General features: G+C 41.5%; 1 protein-coding gene across 1 annotated transcript in view; it reads left to right on the top strand.

Moving 5' to 3' along the window:
• The window catches only part of EGFR (epidermal growth factor receptor), a 231,328-nt gene that overhangs the window by 177,886 nt on the left and 31,090 nt on the right, over positions 1-22,352 (top strand). Inside the window, exon 14 of the mRNA XM_088476057.1 lies at positions 7,958-8,048. Within this exon, the coding sequence (XP_088332183.1) occupies positions 7,958-8,048 (91 nt within the window). The remainder of the gene's footprint in view (positions 1-7,957; positions 8,049-22,352) is intronic.

Below are 22,352 nucleotides of genomic sequence, written 5' to 3'. Positions count from 1 at the left end.
TTTTGGATCATGAGCAGTTTCTTTCCTTCTCCATACTGTTCTCTTCCCATCACTCTGGTACAAGTTGATCTTTGTCTCATCTGTCCATAGGATGTTGTTCCAGAACTGTAACGGCTTTTTTAGATGTTGTTTGGCAAACTCTAATCTGGTCTTCCTGTTTTTGTGGCTCACCAATGGTTTACATCTTGTGGTGAAACCTCTATATTCACTCTTGTGAAGTGTTCTCTTGATTGTTGACTTTGACACATATACACCTACCTCCTGGAGAGTGTTCTTTATTTGGCCAACTGTTGTGAAGGGGTTTTTCTTCACCAAGGAAATAATTCTTCTGTCATCCACCACAGTTTTTTTCCGTGGTCTTCCGGATCTTTTGGTGTTGCTGAGCTCTCCGGTGCGTTCTTTCTTTTTAAGAATGTTCCAAACAGTTGATTTGGCCACACCTAATGTTTTTGCTATCTCTCTGATGGGTTTGTTTTGATTTTTCAGCCTAATGATGGCTTGCTTCACTGATAGTGACAGCTCTTTGGATCTCATATTGAGAGTCGACAGCAACTGATTCCAAATGCAAATGTCACACCTAGAATCAACTCCAGACCTTTTACCTGCTTAATTGATAATGGAATAAGGAGGGAACAGCCTGTCCACAAAATAGCTTTTAAGTTGATAGTCCCATTACTTTTGGCCCCTTAAAAAGTGGGAGGCACATATGGAAACCGTTCCAGATTTCAAGCTGTAATTGCCTGCAAAGGATTTGCAACAAAGTATTAAAAAGTGAAAGTTAGATTTAGGATTGTTTAGTTTGTCCCATTACTTTTGGCCCCTTAAAAGTGGGAGGCACATATAGAAACCGTTGTAATTCCTACACCATTCACCTGATTTGGATGTAATTACCCTCAAATTAAATCTGAAAGTTTGCAGTTAAAGCACATCTTGTTTGTTTCATTTCAAAGCCATTGTGGTGGTGAATAGAGGCCAAAATATGAAAATTCTGTCAATGTACCAATATTTATGCACCTGACTGTATATACATAAAGAAATCCTCACTGATCAGGGTACTCTCTTCATCTCCTTGGTAACAGATCATGCGCCATTGTGTTGGATGCACACAAATTGTAAGGTAAATGCCATTTTACTGACAATACAACCGTTCAAACACCTTGATAAAAAATATAAGTTTCGCTTCCCGTAAAATCCAGGCCGCCATATTTAGCATCACGAGGGGGAGGGATATGCTAGCAGGCAAAACAACCATAGCACTTGATCTAATCAGCTTTATGTAGATAACAAGAAAGCTGTTGAGAAAACATGGGTTTAATTTGAGTCAGAGCTGGGGTGAAGTTCAGGGGAATATAAACTAGCTGGTTGCTGTGGGCGGCTGATCGATGCCGAACCTGTCAGCTGGTGACTAGTGAGGTGAACTCTAGATTGCAAGATCTCATGGGACCTCTTCACTCATGTGCTTTGCCTTCCATCACTTATACCTTCATCCCCATCACATGGCACCAAACCTCTGGATTCAGTCGACACTGCTTTTGTAGATATTATGACAGCATATGCAGCAGGTCACTGATGGGGTGGGGCCGGCACTTTGCCTCATTAGGCCCCCATCCCCTTGTGGCGTAATGCTGTGATTCGCAGGTCTATGCTGAGGGGGCAGGTTCAAAATTGTGATTCTCATAGAAACACATCATATTGGTATTGCCGCATCACCATAGATCCCAAATCACAGCATTAAGCCATGAAGGGTATTATATCCTACTTAATACCTCTATGCAATCCTGCCTACAACCTCTAAGGAATCCTGCCTATAACCTCTAAACCTTAGATGACGCTAATTAGCGTTGCGAATAGTCGCACACAGAAATAAATACCTTCTGACTCAGATTGTGGTTCCGAAGCACAAAAAGTTATTATTTAGGCATAAAAGAAAAAGGTACGTTATTGCACATGATCTAGGCACTACGTGCAAAGGTTACCATAACTATGGTACAATCAATACATACGCAGGCGCTCTGAATCCAGATTCCGGCATCAACATGAAACCTCCATCACAGGAACAAGAAATATGACTAGCTAACTAGGGTCAGACAGCCTGGTTATGTTCCCGAACAGAGATAAGCAATACAATAGGCATGAGCTGGCATCTTCACATTGGTTCTTCTTCTTTGGTCTTCTGTTACAACATAGTTTATTGGTCTGTATGTACTTGAGAAGTTCAGCCTCCCAATGGCTCTTTGTGTACTTTTTCCTGCCGCATAACTAAGCAATGAACACTTCATACATTGTACATTCTATCACCTAATTCCCTATAGTTCATAACTTGCAGATGCTTGTAGCGATTTCCCCACCGATAGAACCGGAGATCTGCAAATACACAGCAGATCAGAATGGCACCAAACATGATCTACTTATTATGCACTAACCCATAAATATCATATAACATACATTTCACAGTATTGCAAATATAAATAAAACTTCGGGTAATAACCTTTATTACTGCGGAAACTTTTCATGTAGTTGTGTGTATATTTGCACGCATTGTGAATACACATGCGATTGTCTATGTGCATGCATGTATTTATCATGAATTTTATATATATATATATATATATATATATATATATATATATATTTTTATTTATTTTTTTTCTCTTCTTTACTTGGTTTTGATATTACTGGGCTTACAACAATGACAGGCAATGTGTTTACACATGTGATCAAGCGAGGCTTGATGAGATCACACAGGTAAGGCTAATTTGCTTAAGCCTCAGACTTAAAGACAATGGCTTATTTAGCTTAACCCCATATGATACCATGCCTACAATGGCTAACGATAGCTTAAATCCCTAACAATTGTTTTCAAATTCACTCTGTCTGAGTATATCAGTGTTTTTGTGTATTCTTGATCATTTGTTAAAGACAAATCTACAAAAACCTTTCTTGTCATCACTGAATATTTTAATGTAAGGATTATTTTAGTTGTAAAAATGGCATTTTGCGATCAGTCGCAAAATGGCGTCTTGCAGATCTTGATTTTAAACAGATTCTGTCTTAGCCAATCATCTGGCTTTGACAAGGGGAAGGGCTCCAAACGTGGCCACGGACAGTGTTATGTTGCGTCATTAGGGTTACATGCTTTTGCAGCAGCACATGCAGGTGGGGTTTCTGAGGACCCAGACCCATACTTGCCTACTTTTGAAAAAGCATTTCAGGGAGATTGGGAAAGCAGCACCTATGAGCGCGTGTTACAGTGGGCGTGTACTGATAAATCTGAAAGGCGTGTCCTAAACCTGACTTACATCCAAATGTAAACCAGCACAAAAGCAGTTAGTAAGATCTGTTTGTTGATGAAAACACACTAATACTTTTCCGAAATTCATAGGGATCATTATAATAACCAATGCAAGCAAATGACACTAATGATCCCATTTGAATGTATATATCTCTGTTTTTTAATATAACAGCTTCATAATGGGGGTAAGGATGAAATGAGGGAGATTGCTAGACTCTTCAGGGAGACAGGGAGATTGCTACTATTTCAGAGAGTCTCCCTGACAATGAGGGAGAGTTGGCAAGTATGCCCAGACCCCACCCTGAGGGGTCAAATAATTTTTTCTGAGGAGACACATATAATAAAATCTGTTCATTTAATTACTGAGTAAGTTACACAAGTCACTTTTAACATATATTCAGATTTAATAAAATACCTATATAATACTATAATCTTAGTTTTTTTTTATTTCATCAAAGCATGTCATTTGGTTAATAAGATGGCTCAGGGTCTCAAACGGCAAGGGTTTCTATTGTGTATTTAGTTTTTCCTATTGAATCATGTGCCATAAAGAGTGCCACAGACCTCCTCAACAGACATTATAATTAGATCACTAATGGTGGATTTTGTAACACCTGGCCAATGTTTCCGAAAGGTGCTGTGGATTTAGCTCTGAAATACACAGAAAGCTCTAAATGAATTGAACAAATAACTCTTGATTGCCTTAATTCTGCCTTTAATCTTGGTCTTTATCCTGTCTTTTATCTTGCTTGGAAATCTAGCTTCAGCAAGATTTATTAAATGCATAGAAGTATAATTAGAGAGCAGGTTTTATATTTCATATTAGCTTATATTTCCTACTGATTTCTTGTTGTGTTTTTTCCATTTTCATTTAACACATTTCCTTTGACAATTTTTACCAGGCTTCTTAAATTTATTTAAAATCTTTTGACTAGATGTTTATTAATTTTAGCTTGTTTTTTTTTATATAGTTACTAAAAGCATTTACTGCATGTAGATCTTGGCTGAATCTTGGTGTAGACAGCATTTCAACTGTGACACCTGCTAGCTCTAATAAGTGAAACATTATTTAACATATTTGTACTTTTTTACAGTTTACCCAGTGCTTACTGCTTACACACAGTGGTAGTCATTTATTGGCTTCATAAATATTCATAATAATAAATATTGTTATAAGTACTGTTAAATTAAATAAATGAAGCTCATCAATTCATCGCTATTTATAATTCATCGCTATTCTCATGAATACATTGTTGGCTGAGGTCAAAAAATGCATGTTATTGTAAATATTTAACCATCAGCTATCTTTATGTTTTTAAAAGAGGTCAACAGAAATGTCATCTATTTTAACCCTTGAAGTTAAAATCTCAAACTAATGATTTCTCCATTCTGAGAAGCTGCATTTACAATCTGCATGAATTTTCCTACACAAATGAGCCAGGACCATTGTTTGCTCACTTCTCCTGTCCATAATTGCTTACTCCCCCTGGAAAATTGGGTGGCACTCACTCAAAAGTGGACAAGGCTCCCGGAGGCTGGGGCAACCCGGCCACGACCGCCCACCTCCCCAGTAAAGTGGACGGCACAGGTTGCCACTGATGCAATTACAATATTGAAGCTCCAGCCCCCGCTCCACACTGCCGACAGGGCTACAATGACGTGACTGCATCGTCACGCCCCCCAGACCCACCAAACGCCACCCATCGTCACACCCAGACCTGCCTATCTCCGCCGAGCCCACATCCAGATCTGTCCACCTCCGCTGAGCCCCGTTCCCGCAATGCCGACCTGGCTGCCTCCTCCCGGAGGAGGCTGCCTAGAGGTCGGCAACTAAGCTTCTGTCTGATACAGGCAGTGCTCAATCTGATCACAGGCACCACTACAACTTGAGAATTGTGATTGCAGTACTAGGGAACATAAGATGTGTACTGCTGCATGTAGCAAGGACTCCAATGGTCAGTAGAAATTTAACTCTGTTTTGAATATTGTCTCCCCCCACCTGAGGAGAACTGGGATCATCCAATTTAGTATTTTTTTTTTCTTTTAAAAAAGGAGACCCAAACAAGGATATTGGCTAGAGCCCCTTGGGGTCTTAATCTGCTCTTTACTTAGGTACAAAAACAAATTATAAGATTAAGAATAAAAAATTAGAAACATCAGAAAAGTTCAGGCTGGAATAGTAACAAAAATGAGACCAAAAAATAAGCATGTAATGTAGAGCATAAAGTAGGTCTGTGTGTTCTCTAATGAGTGCTCAACAGCAAGGTTTCATATCCATGACACCGACATATGGCTTTTACTGTTCTTTGTTTTTTTCTCGGGAACGTTCTTTTCCAGGTGACCAAAGCCTCCAATTTATTACACATCTCCAGGTTTAGCTTCTGGGTTTGTATTACTAATTAAAAATAATTGAACAGCTGTGTTGCCACCCAACATAAGTAACCTGAGAAGTAACAAACATCTTCAACTGATTCACAATATTTCCAGTGACGTTTTCTCAGCTACTAAAAATGTCCTTTAATCTTGAGTCTCTTCAAGTACCAATGTGACATTTAGCTGCTGATGAGCACCTAACACCATCTTTGCGGTGCTACCAGAAATTAGAGAAGTCATGGTATAAAACTCTTATGAAAACTGATAAGTGAAAGGTAATGCAATCAATAGCAAATGGTTTGAATTGAAAGCAAGTGCCGGATTGGGTGCTATGGGTTACAGAACCTTATTTCTTCAAATGAGAAAAAAACAAACAAAACCAAAACCCAGTCCCCTATATAGGAAGAGAGGCCAGGGGAGTGCCAGTGGTGTTAGCAGTTATTTTGGAGGTAGCTCACAAGCAAATTTTATAACATAGACCACCTAAACCAGGATCTCTTATAGAGGTGGACCTCCTAATCTTCTCTGCCAGGGGCTCAATAGCTACCACGAACAGCAAAGGGAACAACCCTGTCGACTACCATTAGAAATATAAAAGGCTGAGGAGAGAATACCATTTGTGAAAATTTTAGCAGAGGGGGCGGAGTAAATCGCTAATATAGAAGAAAGGGCTCTATTCCACACTCCAACTTGGCTCCAAACGACACATAAGCATCCCCAATGTAATCTATCGAATTACTTTTTGGCATCTAAAGAAAGCAGCAGCAACGGATCCCCAGATGCAGCAAAGGCCTCTGCAATATGAAACACCCAGGGGGTATTGTCCGAGGATTGCCTACCAAGGACAAATCCAGCTTGGTCCAGGTGGATCAAATGGGGTATCACAGGGTTCAGTCTGGTTGCAATTAATTTAGCATACATTTTTACAAAAGTGTTTAAAAAGGCAATCAGTCTATAGTAAGTAACCAGAGAGGGGTCTTTCCTGGATTTAGGAACAGCCACGACTTGGGCTTCCCCCATCTCCTTAGGAAAAAGGCCCTTGTCGGAGGCTTCATTAAATAGAGGTGTAAGAACGGGTACCAACGTGTCTTTAAAATATTTATAGAAGGCATTAATATAGGCGTCTGAACACGGGGCCTTATCCAAGGATTGAAAATACTCTTTTAATATAATCTCTGGATTATTATTAATACAATTGAAATAAACAGAAATATTTTCTTGTTGCATTCCTTGGAATACAGTATACAGCAAACACCAAATTTATGCTATGTCGCACTTTTCCACTGAGTTTGAATGAGGAAGAACTGGACCTACTTACTGCCAAGAGCAACTGCCTTAAAAGACCCAGGGGGAGATTTGTCAAATGGATAGAGATAAAGTGGAGAGATAAAGTACCAACCAATCAGCTCCCAACTGCCATCTCACAGGCTGTGTTTGAAAAATAACAGTTGGGAGCTGATTGGCTGGCACCTTATCACAGACTTATCACTTTTCACTCTGTCTCATAACACTGCTTAGTAAATATAAATAGACCCCTTAGTGACTTAGGCCACGCATGCACAACGCTGCTGGGGAGGCAGTGAGAAAGCGGTAGAGGGATCTACATGGATCTCTCCTCGCATCCCCGGAACTTCTTCCCATAGGAATAAGAGAGGATCCAACAACATGCACCATCTGAAGATGGCTTTTGTTCTCGAGAGACAAACGCCGAAACTTTTGCTGAATATTGGGTGGTCCTATCGGTCCCATAATGATGAATGGCTCGTTACCTTAAATATGTGGAAACTAGCATTTCACAATGTGTATCGGGCCATTCAGGGATGATGAATGGACCCCTTGGGGAACTGGAGCAATTTTGTACCTGCACTATAGTCACTTAAACATATTTAACAAATTGCAAAAAACCTCCCACAAAACAAGCTTACAGAGAAGTGAAGGTCAGCACATATTGCTTAGGGCCAGCATGCACATAAAGATCTTCAATTATGTGTTTGTACGTCATCTCTACAACTGAAAACTTGCTAGAAGTTTGTGTTTAGCCTTGGGCTCTAGTTGCAATTAGATACAAGCATAACAGTTGCCACTATGAAAAGTTCAATTACTGTACCTTCTTCACTTTCCAAAAGTTTTAGTTAATACATACGCTTTACTTTTTTTTTTACTGTAACAATGACAAGAAATGTATTTGTTTATCTAAATCAGTGGCACAGCATGAGTTTTGTTAATAGCTGTCTATTGTATATAACAACTCAATACAGCATTTTGTTTATTTCTTTTTTCCTTCTTTTGCAGCGAGCCACGGGAATTTGTTGAAAATGGCATGTGTACTTTGTGTCACCCAGAGTGTTTGACACAGAATACTACTGTTACCTGCAAAGGACCTGTAAGTACAGTACACTAAATGCATCAATATAGCACATTTTATTACTCATTTATGATGCACTTTATTACTCGTAACATAATTATGTTGAATAATTTTACATGCAATATCAACAACAACTCAAAGACAAGTCTCTAACACAAATGGAACCTAGACAGTTGTCTAGAGAATCAAGGTTTAGGGGATGTCTAAAGCACTGAGGGCCTGATTAAGCAAGCAATGCAATGCTGCGTTCGCACACACTCGGCCGCTGTGAGTATATGCTAATCGGTGCACACGCACGGTAATCGCAGCAGAAGATACAAACACCCACCAAAACACAATGCCGCTCACCTCCCTCTACTTACAGCCTGAGTAGTCCGCAAGATAGCGGAAACATCGGTAACATTGCGAACCACCGGAATCATATGCACAATAGTGGTTGACTTGACCCTCCCGCAGACTTTGCTATGCAGTGGGAGCTCAGGCTGCGTAGGGTTTCTCAATGCCTAATTTATGCACGCCCCTGCAACGGCATTGCAACGCACTGGTACGCCTGCGTTTGCACGACCACCCCCCCGTCACCACCCACAAACGGGCTTTCTGTCAATTACTCTGGTTTGGGTCTGTGTAGCCTCTGCTAACGCAGTTCCCATCGCACTTATTGGTTTGCGCACTGCGAAGCATGCGCAGTGTGACAACATTGGCCAAGTGTGTGCGCCTCTCCTTTGTGTTGCTTGCTGAATCAGGCTCTGAATAAGAAACATGTCATTCATTCATTCAAAGGCTGATGTATTCTCTATTCAAACGGGGTGTAGTCATTAGGTCGACATTTACAATGTCAACATGTTGATGCCAGTTTTGATAGGGACATTGTGAAAATATTGTCAGGCAACGTATCTACAGTCTCAGGGTTGGGCTGCGGTTGGGTGGGCTAGGATTAGGCTACTGGGGGAGGTTAGGGTTAGGCTGTGGGGGAGGGGGGGTTTGGGGGGTTAGGGTTTGCACTAGAGCTGGGGTGGGCAATAAGCGACCCTCCAGCTGCTGTAGAACTACACATCCCAGCATGCACCGCCACAGTTTTGCTATTTGGCCATACTAAAACTGTTACAGGGCATGCTGGGATGGTCATTATTGCCCACCCCTGCACTAGAGGGAGGGATATATGACGAATACTTACAGAAACGCTAGAGGATCAGAGGTTGCCTTGAAAGAGACAGTCACATGACTGTTGGTATCCGGAAGCCACACTGGAGCTGCTGCAACCATCAGGAGCAGGTAAGTTACTGCTGGGCAACCAGGGACATGACCAAGGAAAATTCACACTGTAATAAATAGAAGTGATAGGCTGGATCACTGTCTTTCTTATTGAGGCTTCCAGCAGTAAACAAGAAGAGGAACCCTTGCTTGTTCTACAAATGCCAGTAGGCTCACCAGGGAACTATTGCTGGGTGTAGCTTATAGGCTTCAATAGCCAACTGAAAATTGCTTGTTTCAGGGGCGGAAACAATACAAGCTCACAGAACAGCCATGTCTTGTGGGAGAGTCATCGGAGTGCCATGGGCCTGTATCTAAAGCTCCATGTGATTCTGCATCGTGTATGTATGGGGAAGGGAAGCCTGATTCTGACGGATCTCTTGCACCTAGCATGGAGCTGGTACAAGTGCAGATGCTAATGATGATGGTTTTGGCGGCTGGCATAAAATCAGTGGGTGGCACAGCTTTCCGCTTGCAAATGCACGGACCCTGTGAGATTTCACTGCAACCTTTAATTCTACATATTACTTAGAAACAGCTCACATGGAACAAAATACATATAGTCATACATCTAACGCACTCCTAAAATAATAACACACAAATACATACTCTAAGCCTCTGTAGGTATTCGTAACTTTACATAAGATTCTTCTACACAGCGTGTTTAGTGGACTTGGTAATGAGATGCTTTAGAGAAAGTGGCAGAGGGGAACAAAAATAAGTGAAACTTCTTGGAAACCAAACTTCCTGTCTTGTGGGAAGAGATAGAGGCAGGAGACAGAGTAACAGGATGGATAACTGTTCTTCATGGCTTTTATTTTCTTTGCAAATATTATTGCACATCTGGCCTCAATGGGCCTGAGCTAAAGGAAATACATTGTGGTAGCATCAATCAGAGACTTATAACGACACCAGTGCCCTTTACAAAGCACACATTACAGAATCTAGGCTTGGGGATTTCCAACGCACGATTGTCTAGCAGGATTTCATTTAATTTTTAACTTGTTTTGTTTAACTGAACAAAAACAATTAATGAGATAAATAAAGGTTGAGCAATATCAATTTCTCATAGCAGTTGTGGGAAAGAAGAATAACTGGGAGTCGTATGTGTGTGAGGAAAAGACTTTGCCTTTGATTCATTTATCACTTACAGATTATAGTGATGGGTAAAAATGTATAAAGGATTCCTCTAACTCAAACCATATTAGTCTGTGTCTCTGATTATTTCTCTCACGGTGTGGTAGGATAAAGCTGTTTGCATTTCCTAGCAAGATGGGAACAGACTTTGGAGTGGAAACCTGAGATAATGTTAGTTGGGCTTACAGTGCAGTCGATAGGCATCTTTAATTCTCTCCCCTCCTGCTCTGTATTTGCTTACCTCACACCCACATAGTCCCAGTTTCTAAAATAGGGCAAACCTTCAAGCATTCCCTGAAATATCACTTTTTAGGCAAGCCTATCAAATTCCCAAATAACCTTCTTAACCTCTGTAAAATATTCTACCCAGTTAACATTCCTCTACACCAGTTCTCAAACTTGGTCCTCGGGACCCCACACAGTTCACGTTTTGCAGGTCACCTAGCAGGTGCACAGGTATAATCATTACTCACTGACACATTTTAAAAGGTCCACAGGTGGAGCTAATTATTTCACTTGATTCAGTGTGGTGACATGGAAAACATGCACTGTTTGGGGTCCTGAGGACCGAGTTTGAGAACCTGTGCTCTACACAGCTCACACAAAACTTACATTTATTTTCTTTCTATATTTAAACAACCTCCTGACAAGAAAAATAAATCTTGCTGCGTGACTGGTTCATACAGCCCAATTAGGCAGGTTTTCTGATTGCACTTTGGCTAATCTAATGTGCGGACTGTGGCACTTGTCCTATTTTCCTATAGATTACAAGCTTGCCAGCAGTGCCCTCTTACCGCCACTTCTATTTGCTAATAACCTGTTTTGTTATATTACAATTTACACATTGTAAAACACTGCAGAAAACAGTGATTCTAAATACAAAATAAGCTTTAATAAAACCAACATTAAAAATAAAGGATATACTCTCTAATAAGACTTTCAGACCTATCCTAGCCCTAGCAAATTATAAATGCAATCTAGTGCAGCTAAATGTTATTATAGGGGCACTTATAATTTATTTTACCGGCAAAATAGACACTGAGGTCTTAAGATTAGGTTAGGCTTTTACGGGCTAATACAAAGTTGCACGCAAGTCGGCCACAATTACACAGCATGCACTGGACTAGTTGCATATATTGGTCCATATGCTGACTTATGGCCTATGTGATCACACCCCCACTATCCATGCGCATGGTTTTATAGGCACCATCACTATCAGCGCACACTTACACCATCCCTTTCCTTGGTGAAAGAGGTCTCTCTGGAAACAGATGGATCTCTGTGTGCACAAAACTCAGCATTGCCCACAGTTCCAACTACATGCTCTCACTAAACCTACGCATGAACTTCCCATTTCCACCCAGTTACACCCAGTCTGCCGCAAATGGAGATACGTACAACACGGGATAACCAGTAGATGCATGCGGTCTGCTACAGAGTATATACAGTGCTAACAAATCGCAAGCTCGATCTGCAGAACCACAATTGCATACAGCCCTGATTTGGCACCTTATTGTCTTTAGTGTCAGTTTCATATAATTGTCAGTTGTTACATTGCATTTTAGGTTTTTGCTTGTAACTTATATACAGTAATAGAAGGTGGATTGTCTTAGAGTAACTTTGAGTGGGCAATTGGGCACTACCATATACAGTATGCATAGCATTCTGCTGGTTATTAAAGGCTCTATTCAAATATGTTATTTTATAATGCCAAGACAATCATTGTGGTAAAAAGGAGAAAAGGAGTCTGCTCTGGGCTCTCTTTGACATCTTTCGCATTTGAGAAATACTGTATTGGATTTTCCTCGCCCACTGCATGCGCAGAATGGACGCCAAAGGAGCACAAAGCACTGGCTCCTCCTGCTTTTCTGCAGTGCGAGTACACATAACGCCATCTGCGGATGGCTCTATGGACCTGATTCAGACCCGCTTGCTAGATGCGATTGCTGGCATCCAGCGTATGCAAATTTGTCAAAGTAACGACATGGGAAGCGGTAGCTCACCAAGGCATAAGCACACCCACTTTGGCTATGTGAGCGATCGCTCTGTGTATGCAGACACCCATAAGCATATGTTGAGGCGCCCACTAGCGCACGTCATCTCCAGGAAGTGTATTAAAACATTGGTACATCGAGCACCATCGGAAGCTAACGCAGCGCTTGTGGTTGCCTTACCCTGCCGCAAGCACTGCGTGGACTTCAGTGTAAAAAACAGGCATGTGACGTGTACTATGACGCTGCCTGTTAATTATGCACGCCTTAAAAACGGCGTTGAAACACTGAGGCACGCCTGTGTTTCAACGCCCCACACCTCCACACCCCCGTTATTAGTGACCTGCCCCTGTTACCACCCACAAACGGACTCTCCTGTCACTCATTTCACTGGGCTGTCTTTGCTGGGCGAGCGAGCGGGATGCGATCGACCAGAGTAGTTCGAGCACGCGCAGAACAAAGCGTGCACATGTACATACGCAAACCATCGGGCCGCTTGCGAGCGCACAGCGCTAGCAAGTGGGTCTGAATGAGGTCCTATATTTTTTACAATAGTTTTGCATTACTGAATTTATCCTGTATTAATGTATATTATCCATGTCCTTGTCCTGCATTGTATTGCACTGTAAGTCACTTTTTTGGTTATGTACTTTGTAAGGCGCTGCGGAACACTTGTGGCACCATATAAATAAACGATAATACTACTAATAATAATAATTACAAAAGTGTTGTTTCTTCTTTAAATTGGGCGAGTGCCTGCACCCCAGTGTTACCTAGCGCAGTACGAAGCAAAACAACTGAACTTTTTTAAAATAGTACAAATCTTTTTCTCCTGCTAAAAATCAGTAGAAAATGTCTTTATTCCTTTTGTAAGTAGAGCCCTAAATCTATTTAGACAGCAATAGTAGTAAAATACCCTGATTTGATTTTTACATGTAGCATCAGAAGAAAAATTGTATTTTGTTAATACTCTTCAATGCTTGTATGTATTGTTTCTTGCATTCACATGATTGTAGATTCTCCTGTAAGTAGTCTGCCAATTGCTTTTTATTTGTTTTCTCAGACGTTGATAAGACTGTACTGCTCATCAATGGGAAGTATTAAATCAGGACAGGAACTGGATAGTATTACATATTGCTTTAAATATAGCTCAATGCTGGAACATAATGCTGAAGACAAACATCTGGACAAATGTGAAATACCAGATGCCTGAAGCATTATCTGTATCACTGTGTCAGACTACGGTCAAAAGTATTAACCACTTAAGGGTTTACGTATCATAATTTTATGATAGGAATTAAGATTTTCCAAGTTCCTAATCATGTCAACTGATAGACAATATTATTACATGCAATAGATTGGTTTGGCATTGGGACTGTAATCATTTCTTGTCTATAAATACAGTATGATATAATCCAAACACAAATTACAATTTGGAACAAACTTAAGTTGAGTACACACTACACAGCATGTGTACCCAGCGACCACACGATATATCGCTGTAATTCATTGTATCGTCCCATCAGCTGAGCTGCGATGAATGACCGCTGTGCACGCGCAATTGGCCGTATACACTATATGATCTGCACAATATATTGTTCCTATCCGAATCGGAACAATATATAATATGTACTCCGCTTTAGACAACATCAACTAAAATTATTATTATTAATACTACTACTACTACTACTACTACTACTAATAATAATAATAATAATAATAAACATTTCTATAAAAGTAACATAATGATAAAAGACAAAACGTTATGGGGGTACTACTTGGGAATACATGAGATAAATGGCTCAGATTGCATACTGGTCCTCATTATGAAATGCCTATTTTTCTATAGACTGTAATCTTGCGAGCAGGGACTTCGTACCTCATCTATGTAAATAACCAGCCATGTTTTATTATATGTTATGCTATTTTGAGATAAATTGGTTTCAATTGATGTTGGCTTTAGTTGATTTTGCCTGTATGTTACCATTACCTGTTCTGTGTCCGTTGTAACAACAAAGCTCTCTTGTGAACATAAACCAAAGCTCATAGACTGTCCACTAAACAAGTAACTGTTGGACCTGCCTGTTTTACGTGGACTAGATAGTCTGCCAGTCTTGTCATTGAGAAGAACTTTTTACTATAGGGCTTCAGTTCGTGTCTGTTAATAATGAAAAAGGTTACACTATGGCAATGTAAAGGACTGTGATTTTGCTCTAAAAATTAGGACACTGGTCACATTGGGGGCGATTCAATTCAGTGCACTGTGAATATCCCCGGGAAGGAGTTCCTGGAGCAATTCAATTCAGCACGCTGTTAAGTCTGACTAGTCCCACTTAAGTCAGAGAATGGCGGTTAATGCGACTAAAGCTGGGTGTTTAGCCGCGCTAACCGGCATTCTTTGACTAAAGTGCCGACCACAAGGCTAATAGCACCGCGCTAATCTGGAAAATAACCTCGTGGCCGGCACTTTAGTCGTATTTCTGCCTGCACACGCAGGAGGCTGCGAGAAGAAATTCTTTAGTCAGCGCTATCAGCAGCGCGCTGAACTCAATCGCCCCCATTGAGTGGCACATACGGTGGTCACCATTTGCACACACTTGTCCAACTAACAGCATACAGTACAAGAGGTTGCCTGGAGTCGTCCACTTCAAATATGTAACAATGTTGTGTCTTCTGCTTCACCTTTATATTTTGGGGGAGACGTATTAAATCTTGGAAAGAGATGAAGTGGAGAAACTGCCCAAAGCAACCAATCACTGTCTAACTGTCATATCAAAGACTGTGCTAGATAAATGACAGTCAGAAGCTGATCAGTTGCTTTGGCAACGTCTCCAATTTATCACTCTCCAAGATTTGATAACTCTCCCCTTTAGCCTTTTATGCTCTTTCTTTGTCATCCTCTGCTTATAATGAGATACATACTAAAAGTATTTAATGAACATCAGTTCATTTAAAAAGCAGAAATCGCTCTATACTGTATGCATACCTCCCAACATGACCCTCTCCAGGAGGGACACAATGCTCTGGTCCTGGATTTCCCTAGTAATTTCTGATTGGTGGCAGCTCCAGAGGCGGGGCTGCAGTACAGTCCATAATTCAAATAGGGGAGTCACACCAACTGCCAGTGAGTCCCAGCCAGTGATGTTTGGCAGCGTGTGAAATGACAGTTGGTGTGGCTTCCCTATTTGACTTTTGAACTGTGCTGCAGCCCCACCAGGGAAGTCCAGGACCAGAGCAATGTGTCCCTCCTGGAGAGGGTCATGTTGGGAGGTATGCTGTATGTACAATCATTACTTTCAGTATGCACTCATGCCAGTACACCTCTTACAATACATGGTAGTGCCCACATCCTGGTAGACCACACCAACACCAGCTGTAGATGTAACACCATCAGGAAAATTTGAAACATTTATGCTAAAATTTGGTAGAAGATCACAAAGCGGCAGTAGAAATGTACCCCAAGGTAACAGGTAACCTCTTTGATTATCAGTGACATATCAGTGGTAGCAACAGCCTCCCCTCGGGTACCTAGGTGAACCCAATTTTCACAATGTAAAGTCTGGCAAGGTATTCCATGGATGCAAATAAGTCTTGTGAGTAATAAAGTTAGGATTCCAGCGACAAGGAGTGGTGCATAAATAACTAAGCAAGGTAACAATCTGTAACTAATAGAAGTTGATATGTAATAGCCGCTGGGATTAGTGAGTTAGAGGAGTAATTAGCCAATGCAAGGGTCAGAGAGCTGCACTCACAAACAAGGAATCAGAAGTCAGAGGATCACTGGATCAAAGCAGATAAGCACAAAAATCTGACCATTTGTGAAACTAACTGCTAGACGTATAAACCACCAGGATGCATAGGCTGGTATGGGGATCTGAGCCTGCTCCAAGCAAATGCATAGTAATGCACAGTGCACCTGAGCAAGGGATGATAAACAGCTGCTGCTGTGACTCTCCAGGAAGAACCACTCCTTACAGGACCAGGTCCTGTCTGCACTGTTCCTCTCAGAAAACCAGCATCCATCATTATAGCAGCACATCACCCAAAGGCTCAGTGTTACTTGTTCTTCCCTTCTCTTTGTAACCGCAGAAGTGAATGCATAAACGTAGCCATTATTGGAGGACTTCTAAATATGTGTATGCTATTATTCAGAACTACAGTAGATCCCAATGTCCGCAAACAGGTTGACCTGGTGCTTTCACGTGTCCAAGGTCCCCAATACCAAAGTGGTGAGGACAGTCCATAGTCCCCTTTGTAAATAAATAGAGCAAGCCACATCCAAAAAAAAGTATAGTGTTCAGGAGTTGGAAAAGGTTCCATACTCAAACCCATGTACATGCTTTTATCAGTGCTGAAATAAACAAATGTAAAAGAGTTCTTTTTATTATTATTGGGTAAGGGCCTCAATGTTTAGGGACTTGTTTCAAAGATATCAGTGTATTTTATGTGTGTTTTATGTTTTTAACTGCTTGCGGATTTTTTGTTGAAAAACTTGTCTTCCCAATTTATAAAGACTGTTGGACTCAATGCTCTATTTACTACAATCCGCATATTGAATGCGGATTGTAGTGTGATATTACCGAGTGAATTCGCATTGCGAATTCAGGCAATATCACAGAGATTTACTATAAATCCCTTGCAGGGACAGAGCTTGCGATAAAGCTCTGTCCCTGCGGATCCCATCCGCACTCTAGTTGCTGTATTTTCGGAAAAAATACCGCGACTAAGAGCCAGCACATGCCCCGATTCACCTTCGCTGCTACTCCCCACCGACGCTAAGCCCCGCCCCCGGTGCTAAGCCCCGCCCCCGCGATTGCGGACCCCCGGCGACCCCCCCCCCTCCCTTCATTACACTTACCTGCATCCTCCTGGCCTCCGGTGATCTTCTCCGGGCTTCCCGATCAGGTGATCTCCCATACTGCACTGGGACCCGATCACCTGATGACCGGGCAGCAGTGCACTGTGGGAGACCAGCTGACCGGAGAGGAGCCATCACCGGAGGCCCGATCACCGGTCCCTGGATTCAGGTAAGTAACAAAAAAATGTTTCATTTTTTTTTTTTTTTTTTTTACAGCAATCAGCTTACGGTCTATTTAGACCACATAGTTGATTACTGGTACCGGCTCCCGCCTCTGCTCTCCCCGTTAGAGCAGAGTGGGAGCCCGGTAAACGGGGGAGACCCTGGATAACGCCACCTCCAGGTGGCGTTATTATCACAGGGCTTCCCCCGGTATTTTTTTACAATTTATTTTTAGTAACTATGGTCGGATCACATTTCCCATTACAATTATGGGAAATGTGATCTGCTTTACTAAAAATAAGTGATAATTAGGGGTTGGAGTAGAATTTTACTAATTCTACTCCAATTGCCCTATAGTAACTACAGGTGAAACTAAAATAATGTGAAAAGGGTGTGAAAACACCCTTTTTCACTTTATTTTAGTAAAAATAATGTTAATAAATAGAGCCCAATGTGAGAAACAGAATTATCTATAAATAATCTTATAATCTTATGCCTGCAGTCTCTTGTGATACACTTTATGCAAGAACAAATGAAGTAGATGAAAATTTTCCATTTAGAAGAAACTGATATATTTACAGTTAATGATAAATGTGACATGAATTGGACATAACACTTTTATCAATAAAATATATAGACTACCAACCTTTAAAATAACATTGTTACTATGATCCCTAGATCATAACACCTTCATCTATTAAAAAAATTATTTTTCAGAAAACTGATGCATAACACCTTCATCCACTCACCTCTTAAATTATTATTACTATTATTATTATTATTATTATTAATAATAATAATAATAATAATAATAAGGCTTCCTGGTTTCTTCTTATTGAAAACGTAAATGTGATTTCCAGGGTCGCTCGGCTGCTTGCCAGATGCACCTATTCAAGTTTTGCCTGGTGCAGTCCAAGACCGGCAATCCTAACACAACATTGACAGAGTCAATTTTGAAGGTCAAGCCCAAGACAGACTTAATTTAAGATCTGTCCCTTTCATAACCTATGCAAATCTCTGTCATCTTATTATTATAGATGACAGTGAATCTGCATTCCGATGCTGGTAAATCACTCTTCCACTAAACTTTGTTATGCCCCGTAGTATCCGTGATCACTGATCATACGAAGTTCTAAGGTGTTTTAATAATAAACATTGATAAGTTTAATAAGTGGCTGTAGTAAGAAATACAAGGAAGCCACAGGAAAGTAATTGGCTCAGTGGTTAAGAACAATGGATATAAAGCAATAACACCAATTTATCGTTTCATAGCCTCTCTTTAACTCAGATGTACAAAATCATTTGCAGCTGGTAGTATTCATTAATATGGGTCTCTGTTTGAGACCTGGTGTCCTATGACATAATAAGGTGTCCTATGACATACTGTAAGTCACAGATATTACTTTTCATCACAGTACATTTAGATCTATGCTATACTTTATACATGATAAATGATCCATAAAAGACTTGTTATTCAAGCTTTAATGTTTCTGCCTCTGCTATGCTATATTTGCTTTTCCACTTTCTCTTCCCTTTTGTCAAAGCAATCCATGGTCTGATCTTCCCTATACAGCATATCATCTGCTGAAGAGAAAAACCCCACCTAGGGGGCTCCGTTTAAAAACAAGTCATAACCTCTTTAGCACTCATTTCTAATGCTAAAAGGGTTCTGACATAATTTCATAGTTAGCAAACATTAGTAAGATTAGCTTACTGCTGTTTATGAAGAAATATTCCATCTATAGAGGACGTATGGGGTATAACCCAGCTAAACCTTTCCGGCTTCAGTGAAGCCTTCTAGGCTTTGCTAAATCCCCACCAGGCTGAAGCGCTATATGCATGCACAAATGTCCATCCATCGCACAAGTGCATTTGTCAGTAACCCGTCACCGGTAGCGTTAGGCTGCCTGCAACATAGCAGAGTACCCTGCGGAGGAGGGAGACAGTGCTGGGTACTCCTACCAGCTAGGTAAGTCATGTTAGCAATATTAGTAAGTATCATTGCAAGATGCAGTGATACTAAACAAAATAGTATCAGTGTTACATGGGGGTAGATGTATTATAGCGGCACTTAACGTGCCGCTATAACGCTTCCCGCTTCGCCTCTTTACCGAGGCGAAGCAGGAAGCACTACCGATGAGATGTATAAACATCTCATCGGCCGGAGAGGGGGAGCGTTAACTCCCCCCTCCGGCGCTACCCGCTAGAGACAGCAGCGCATCAGCCTAGTGCTGATGCGCTGTGTCTCTCTCCCGGCCGGCTCCACTGAACATGCGCGGGATCTCGCAAGTATCGCGAGATCCCTGCGTGGAGCCCTGGAGCCGGCAGCCGCCGCAGCAGCGCACAGCGCCCCTGTCAACTACCGCCCAGACCCCCGATCATACATCGGGGAGAAGCGGTATCAGCGCACATAACGTGCGCTGATACCGTTTCTGGGCTTCGTACATCTCCCCCCATGGAGTCCTATATGGTCGCCATCTCTTACGTTAGTGGGCATATGCAAAAAAAAATGTGGTAAGGTGATGAAAAGTGGGAATAATGGCACCCCTTCCATTCTGTCACATGTGCTGGTCTGGGTGATATATCGGGCGGTTAATTAAACAGCCAATATAATGCAATGTCGGCGGATGTTTATGTCCATAAAAATTGATAAGTTTAATAAGTGGCTGAAGTAAGAAAGACAAGGAAGCTACAGCAAAGTAATTGGCTCAGTGACAGATACAGTAAGTCACAGATATTACTGTACATTTAGATCTATGCTATACTTCGTGCCTGATAAATGAGTCATAAAATACTTGCATTTCAAGCTTTAATGCCTCCGCTATGCTTTATTTGCTTTCCCCTGCTGTGTGTACGTGTACGGACGGTCCGCTGACCACCCGTACATTTGCTGCAGGGACTGCTGTCAGAGCTGGGAGGTTAAATTCAAATGCCTGCCCAGCTGTGACGTCAGGATGACACGTCAGGCTGCCAATTGGTATGCTCGGTCAGTGCGGTGGCCAGTTGGCCGTCAAGTCGACCCAGTGTGTACCCAGCTTTAGAGCCCATTACTGTTTGGCCTTATCGCTAATCTGGATTTAGAGACTCTCTGGGTTTTCAAGTACAGTCTTGTTTGTTCTTGTCGTTGTAAAACAATCTTCATGTGGCTGTGAGAGAGACCGGTTACATGCAGCAATCATTTTAAAGCTCTGAGAGAGACCAGTTACAGTATATGCAATGTTCTTCATGAGGCTGTTAGTCAGGTTACATGTAGGGGGGAAGTCAATTACAGTAGGAGTAATGTTCTCGCCTCCCGCAAGTAAGTGCGGCACTTATGGTTCCGCTGGCTTTGCAGATTTTTGTTTGCAGCCCCATAGAATCCGCTGAGAGTCTCTGCCGCAGGAGGGATGATTTGCAATGCCGTTGCAATTGAAACTCCCCTTGCGTGCAGGGGCATACATTAATTTCTCCTCGTAGTGTTCATCATGAGGCTGTGAGAGAGACAGGTTATATGCAGCACGAGCAAATTGGCCACCTGGCAAATGCCAGAAGGGCAGATGATCTGATGGGATGGTCCAGCCACCTGGATGCGTCTCTATCTTGCTCGGCCGTCATTCTGTGTTCCGCAAGGCCACACCCCTTGACTCAATCATGCCCCCTATTTCCTGTGCATGCATGCTGCTGCCACATGCAGGAAAGGATGCCAGGGCCTATACTCAGCCCCAGTCTGTCCCTGATATGCAGTGTTCATCATTAGGCTGTGAGAGAGTCAAGTTATATGCAGTATTCATCAAGAGGCTGTGGGAGAGTCAGGTCACAGACAGCAAGGAGAGAGGTGGAAATGAATTTAGGGGCTCATGAATAAGCTCTTAAAAAATAATGGATTAAAATAGCTAATTTATGCCCAAATGTAACTTGGAGGGAGTCATCACCAGCTCTGCACCAATTGCACATGTTTCAGGTTTATTTACACCCAGATACATTTCCTTACAACCAGGTCATAGATAAGCACAAGAAAAATTTAACATTCGTTTAGACAGCAAAAAAACATATAAACCATTAGTTTTGATTTAAATTACAAAAATCTGTCAGGTAATGTGTATTTAATTTACCATTTAATCTAATTTTTGGTAGGAAATGAAAATAAATATGATGGAGGGTATCACTAAAGCTCAACATGATTAGAAAAGTACAGAAATGTTAAGAAAAAAAATGACTGCAGTGAGATTCAATGAATTTGAATTTTGCAGTGGAAAAGGTTGTTTGCAAAAGTGTGAAGTTTCAGTGATCTTTAAGTTCCATTATTGATCACCATTCTGTGCTGTATTTGTAAATTTGGCTTAAGGAGACTGTATAGTCTTTGATACAACAAGAAATATGAGTCAATGCAAGGAAGGAAAAATAGAGTAAATATATGCAGGGAAAACATGCAAAACATTACAGAAAAAGGCAATACTGCTGGATGATACTGGAGTAAATAGAAAGTCACAAGAAAACAATATTAAATGATAGTCTACAAAAAAGTTATGCGTAATAAAGGAAATTCAAGGGCCATATTCATTACGGATCGCAACTGCGATTGCAATACCAAGTACGCACACAATCTCACTGTGATCATATGCTAATCCACTGCGATCGCTATGCCACCACATTATAAGAATTCCCGCCTTACCTTACACACATCGGAATCGGTATGCGGCCGGCAGTTCGATTCCCGGCAGCGGCAGCCCGACACTGGAACAGATCCCGGCAGTGGCAGCCCGACAGCCCTGGAAATCCCGATCGTCCCTAGGTAAGTATTAACTAACCTAACCCCCTAACCCTCCCTTAGGGGTGCCTAACCCTAACCTCCCCCCCAAGTGCCTAACCCTAATCCCCCCTATAAGTGCCTAAACCTAAGTTCCCCGTGGGGGTGCCTAACCCTAACCTCCCCACTGGGGTGCC

The sequence above is a fragment of the Taudactylus pleione genome, unplaced genomic scaffold, assembly GCF_031769625.1.
Source record: "Taudactylus pleione unplaced genomic scaffold, aTauple2 ptg000181l, whole genome shotgun sequence".
NCBI lineage: Eukaryota > Metazoa > Chordata > Amphibia > Anura > Myobatrachidae > Taudactylus > Taudactylus pleione.
The sequence above is the reverse complement of the archived record's forward strand: the minus strand, read 5'-3'. Positions and strand labels throughout refer to the sequence as shown.